The sequence below is a fragment of the Octopus bimaculoides genome, chromosome 5 (assembly GCF_001194135.2).
Source record: "Octopus bimaculoides isolate UCB-OBI-ISO-001 chromosome 5, ASM119413v2, whole genome shotgun sequence".
NCBI lineage: Eukaryota > Metazoa > Mollusca > Cephalopoda > Octopoda > Octopodidae > Octopus > Octopus bimaculoides.
Genome location: NC_068985.1, coordinates 122,094,759 through 122,101,239, shown reverse-complemented (window position 1 = coordinate 122,101,239; position 6,481 = coordinate 122,094,759). Strand labels below are relative to the sequence as shown.

Here is a 6,481-nt window from a genome sequence, read left to right as displayed (position 1 = left end):
TATATATATATATATATATATATATATATATTGTACTGTGTATGTTTAGAAATTATTATTGTGCATATAAGTGGTTGTGTTTTTCAATATAATCCACTGGAACACATTCCTTCGTTAATGAAGATCAATGGAAAATTTAACTTTCTGTTATAGTCAGATTTTCAAGAACACAATACTTCCATAATGCAGGGGATTCTTGTACATATTTGTTACGTGTAAATACATGTATGTGGATAATGTTGAGATCAGATATCAAAATGATGAACCCTGTTGATGAGATAATGCAAAACCAAGAGAAGTAGCATTCTGCAGTTCTGCAGATCCATCCTGTACACATTGGCACGAAAAAGCATCACACACTGAAGCAGCCATTAAAATGAAATTGTGAATTAATTTGTTGTTATTTAATTTCATACTCTGTTAAAAAAAATGTTAAGATGTCCCAGCAATTGAGAATCCTTTGCATTTGATGGTGATGAGGTGTAAAGACATCAATGTAAACTTCATGAAGTGTGTTAGGGCCAAAGAACTGGGCAAAACCCAACTTACTCATTGGTACATTCATGCAGGGATTTGGACTGGTTTGCATATTTAAAAAACAAGAGAATATTGACTCAAACTGTTCTGCTGAATGGTAACTGTTTCTAACCCCCCGCCATCCCACGTGCCAGTGACAGCATAGAAACCATGGAACAGCTAGCTTGCAGTTTATTGCCATTGCATTATTAGTAAAAGCATGTAGAAGTTCTCGGAAGAAAATCAGACTTTATTCTTCATTGGCATTTGTACTGCCAGGTATTGTTAATTTTAGAGAATTGCAATTGTTTGCTAAAACAACATACCTGGATGGCTGTCCTCGGAGAATTAGACTTATAGAAGAGAGGAATTCCAAACATGCTAACGAGTGCTGTTTTCTTGGCATAAGTTTCTGAACATCTGGTGCTTATCACACTGCCACCTGAATAAAATAAAATTTACATAAGATACAGTGATCAGATGGATGGATATTGCTTCAAAAAAAAAAAAGATTCTTTTCCTCATTTATACTAGTAATTTCTTTCAGGTTTCCTATATTTATTTAACTGTGTAACATCATAGTTAGAGAAATGACTGCTTCCTACAGTTGGATAGTTTATTTTAGATAATAAAACTCAGCAACTTATCAAAGTCATAAAAATGTTAGCAGGCAGACTATCTTGTATACAATGTTACACAGTGTTAAGTACCTTGAACACAAATACTCAGCACAGTGCTTTGGACACAGATGCCTAGCATAGTGTTTCAGATGCAATGCCCTGTACTATGTCACAGACAGAAAAACCCGAGTCAGTGTTTCAGACACAAATGCCTTATGCAGAGTGCTTCTTGTACAACACCTCTGACCCAAAGGCCCAGTACGATAATCCAGACATACAATAAACATTATAACTCAGATAACAAAATTAATGAAGCAAACTTACCTCCTGATTCTAAGGCATAGTCAGCCAAACCAGTTTTATCAGCGCTAAATTTCACCAGTGCTTCATCAACCAATGACCGAACAAACTGAAAAAGACAAAATAAAACAATTTTCCCTTTAGAAAGCCAGAAATGGACCCCCTACAAAAAAAAAAAAAAGTAGATTAAAATTTTCTTTGATGTGATACAGGAAGGTCCATTTTGTGGATTAACTTAACTGGCCGCAGTTAACTAAACTCCTACTCACCGATGCAGTAATTCCAGAAGTGACTCCACCAAGATATAACGTTTTATTCACTTGCTCTTTGGCCAACATATCATTCAGTTTTGCAGTCAAGGTTTCAGTAAGACTACCAAGCTGACTTTTAAGTTCAGATCGACTGATGTAGTTATTGTGCAGCCAAGCTGTTAAGATTTGGTAGTTAGATGATCCAGACTGGGCTCCATCTTCATCATTGCCAAGAGTCTTTACAGAATGAATGGGTAAAAAGAAAAGAAATGAATATTTAATAAGTGGATATATTGATAGTGAATAATAATAATTAATTCTAATTTAGGCATGAGGTCTGTAACTTCAAAACAGGATAGGGCTAGTTAGGACAAGTGTGATAAACTTCAAATAAACTTGTCAGCAGTTTATCTTTATACTCAATGATTTATGCTACTTAAAAGATACCAATAATGTCAACAAAGCAGAAGACAGGTATGAAGTTAAAGGGTAACACAGTAATAATATAGGAATTCCGTTGAAAACCACTCAAACCTCTTGGAGGGTGGTGGTGATGGTGGTAATGGGAGGTAATGAAAACAATCAAAGAAACATAAATGTTGCATACTTATTGAGTTGAAAGTATTGTTTATGTATTCAGTATATTCTATTATAGCTATGAATTGAATAATGTCTTGTGAGTGACTGTAGTAGATGGAAATTGTGTGGAAGTCTTTTGTATAAACACACAGACAGAAACATATATGTGTGTGCACAAATGTGCATCAAGGTTGATATCCTACAACTTTGCTTAAGCAAAACTGTGAATGATATTTACATTCCTTGTTAAGATCAGGACTAGTTGCTCTGCACTTTCAATGAACCAGGGAATGAAATGTACCCTCACTTGAACAACAGATAAAGAAGAGCACCTAGCTGTAGAATCCTTGATCAAACAACATTCCTGTCAAAATTTTTGCTAGTATGGAAAAAGAATGTTAAACAAATAAATAAAAAGGTAAATATTTTATTACTTACATATAATCACTAACATTATTTGTACTTTGAAATAAATTCATCATTGAGCTATTTTGAAAATAATTCACAGACATGTAATTGTTTGATAATTGACAGAACTGAAATGACTATGTCAAAAAGATGACAATAAGGACAAAGGAACTGGTAACTAAGACCACAGTAAGTGTAAGACATAAAAAAGTACATCAAAATGGCGATAATGACGATGACAATATAAAAATCTTTGATTTACCTTCACTAGGGCTGCATAAACCTCTTCTCTGACTGCAGACTGGAAAGCAGTGGCATTTTTACAACAATTTTTGAATAAATTCAAATAGGTGGACTGGAAGTCTTTTAGCTGGCCTAATTCAAACATTACATTGTTAAGGACAGTATTGAGTTTGTTAAGTTTGACTTTGCTTTCCTCAGTGCTTGCATCATTACTGAAATAAAAATAAAATAATACTACTAACAATAATGGTTCTAAGATAGTCACATAGCTAGATTTGGAAGAGGGTTTTGGTGATTAAATCAAAGCCAGCAATTGATTAGTACATTATTTAATCAGTTAACTTCCAGAAAGATGAGGTAAAGTTGACCAAAATAAGATTCGAAAACCATTACATTCATGTGTCATGAGTGATATCATCCAGTTACTATTGTTTGTGCTAAGGGTTATGATCCAGTCTAGGAAAGATATTAAACTCAAGACATTAAACTGGATCTGGTGGTGAAGCTCCAGTTTTGGGAGTAATGAGTTACTCCTCAAGGCTCATTATGCCCAAGTCTGTTCTGGTCCAGAATGGTAGTACCTATCAAAAGCCTCAGTTGTGAGCCGAACAGAAGATGGCCCTGTGGCTCAGGCAGACAAGACTCAGAGGAGGTTTGGCAACTAGACATAGGTCACACAGGTACACCGGTGTGTGGACATCACATGAAGCAATCTCACAAGAGTTAAATAAACCTTGTACCTCAAGAGTAAACTTGGGAGAGCAAGCAATAAGAGTAAATTGTAAAGTGGCAGAAGGTAACAGGGAACTACTGTCGTATCTTTCTCAAGAAAAATTTCTGGAATGATTCTGTACACACTATAATCCAGTGTTCTGTTGTTTAGCTTCAGGTCAGCCCCGATGAAGCTAGACAAGTAATCAAACTAATGTTCAACCCAACTTTTTTCTTTCCAAACAATGTATCTATACATTATCCACTGCCCTTCCTTTTAGAAAACAGGAGAGTGTAATTAAAGAGAGATTTCACTGCTATTTCTCACAGGTTGAGTGTGGTCACAAGATTTCCCTAGCTGGCTCATGTAGTATTTTGCTTTGTAGAATACAGAATAACAGTCAAAGCATGTGACAACTAATTAGTTATCCAATCTAATGTTGAAAAGCTAATGTTAGCCACAACTAAAATGGCTTGGAGGAATTCAGCCGGCAAAGGAACTTATGCATCATAGTCATTTAAAATATAAGAAGCAGCACAAAAAAAACCCTATACTCTACAAAATTTAATAAGTCTCCAGTGAAGATATTATAATCAAGTAAACGGGAAATACCAACAAGGTTATAGTAATTTTGATTTATATGGATTAGGGAAAATTCCTCTGTCTGTGTGTGTGAGAGAGGAAGGAAAGAAAAAGTTGAATTGATTTTAGTATGTCACCAGTTTTATTCGTCTTTTAGAAGATAGAATTAGTGCAACTTCTAAATTTTCAATAAGCTCTCTCTGAAAAATAAGCCTGTTTGAGCAACGAACAAGAACAGGAGCAGCATACATGCCCACAGAAACATTTCATATTTAATTGTTTCTATTGCTATCATCCCATACCCTAGTGAAAAAATCAGAGCAACATCGATATCAACTGATGGGAGATTATCTCCACAGATAATGATTTATAATAAAAAAAGTATAGATAAAAGTTTAGAAAATGATTCTTACCTTTCTAGGCCTGACTTCAATGTTTGTAATTCTAAGCCTAATAACTGAAATAAAGAAAAAAAAAAGGTCAACTATAGCAGAAAATCTGTTTAGATAAAACCGATGCTTTAACACAAATACTTAATATTTTTCCAGTTAATATTTGTTATATAACATATGTCTGACATATTCCTTGTTAAAAAATAATTAACTTCCAGAAAAGGCTGTAAAATGAAATCTTCACTAAAGGTACACAAAATTTTAAGCAATTTATCCTTTCAAAGAGGTCTTTGCATTCAAATTTCACTTTTAAAGATTGATAATAAAATTCTTTTATTCTTTTATTTGTTTCAGTCATTTGACTGCGGCCATGCTGGAGTACTGCCTTTAGTCAAGCAAATCGCGCCCCAGGACTTATTCTTTGTAAGCCTAGTACTTATTCTATCGGTCTCTCTTGCCGAACTGTTAAGTGACGGAGACGTAAACACACCAGCATCGGTTGTCAAGCGATATTGGGGGGAGGCAAACACAAACGCATACATACATGTATATATATATACATATATATACACAATGGGCTTCTTTCAGTTTCCGTCTACCAAATCCACTCACAAGGCTTTGGTCGGCCTGAGGCTATAGTAGTAGACACTTGCCCAAGGTGCCATGCAGTGGGACAGAACCCAGAACCATGTGGTTGGTAAGTAAGCAACTTACCACACAGCCATGAGTATTTTACTTTTGAAATTGCTAGGTTGCTGAAAGAAAGCCAATTTCTCCAAAAGTTAACAATATTAAGGAAAAAAAAACAAACAACTAAGAACATCAGTTTCCAACACCAATTGAAAGATTTGTTTTGCATTTCCTTCTCAAATGAAGAGATGGCTTTAAAACATCAAATTCTTCATCCCTCCATAGGAGTCTTGAAAATATACTTTTACTTCTTATATCTTTAGAAATATGCAAGCAACAATCTGGAGTATAAATCAAAGTCAACAAAATCAATTGTGCAAAATCAACTTGTAAAATTTGTACACAGTTGTGGTATGGAGTCAGTTAAGTAAAGCATATCATCAAAACCTCTTCAGCTTATTAGTTCTGTGCATATTTTATCCATCTTGGATTCATGTTTATAAAATTTCCAATAAAATAAATTTTAAAGTTTATAACAAAAAACAAATATCTTACCATTTTTTTTTTTATCATGGGCTACAAATATTTAAAGAAAAAATCCATAACACCAATGAAAGCAAAATAAGATGCTGTGTGATCTTAAGCAAGCAAATTAAGAGGAAATTGTGAACAGTTAAAATTTAGAAGGCAAAGATATGCATGGATGGTTCACTAGATATATATAAAATAAAATTCTGTTAGGAGACAATTTTGGAGGTGATGTTAGTGATAGCACGGTGGTTTAGAAAACTGCTTCCCAGGTTTTTTCAGAATGAAAATTAATTATTATTCATTATATGAAAAGACAAATACAATATGTATGCAGGACACTTTAGATACAAATAATTACAGAGGCATCAAGCTGTTAGATCAGGTTATGAAAGTTACAGAGAGGGTCATAGCCCAACTAATTAGGGAGCGAATCAATTTAGATGAGATGCAGTTTGGGTTCAAGCCAGGTAAAAGCACTACTGATGCCTTATTTCTAGTGAGACAGCTGCAGGAGAAATACCTAGCTAAGGATAAACCTCTGTACCTGGCTTTCGTTGACATGGAGAAAGCCTTCGACAGGGTCCCTCGATCCCTTATCTGGTGGTCAATGAGGAAACTTGGGATAGAAGAATGGTTAGTGAGAGCTGTGCGAGCCATGTACAGAGATGCTGCCAGTAAGGTGAGGGTTGGAAATGAGTACAGCAATGAATTCCGGGT

General features: G+C 34.7%; 1 protein-coding gene across 10 annotated transcripts in view; it reads right to left on the bottom strand.

Annotated features, from left to right (window-relative positions):
* The window catches only part of LOC106882136 (SUN domain-containing protein 1), a 104,899-nt gene that overhangs the window by 4,870 nt on the left and 93,548 nt on the right, over positions 1-6,481 (bottom strand). For all 10 annotated transcript variants that reach the window (XM_014932705.2, XM_052967982.1, XM_052967980.1 and 7 more), the window contains 5 exons: positions 4,625-4,668; positions 2,937-3,129; positions 1,706-1,924; positions 1,461-1,545; positions 843-958 (listed from right to left, as the gene is read on the bottom strand). In XM_014932705.2, the coding sequence (XP_014788191.1) occupies positions 843-958; positions 1,461-1,545; positions 1,706-1,924; positions 2,937-3,129; positions 4,625-4,668 (657 nt within the window). The remainder of the gene's footprint in view (positions 1-842; positions 959-1,460; positions 1,546-1,705; positions 1,925-2,936; positions 3,130-4,624; positions 4,669-6,481) is intronic.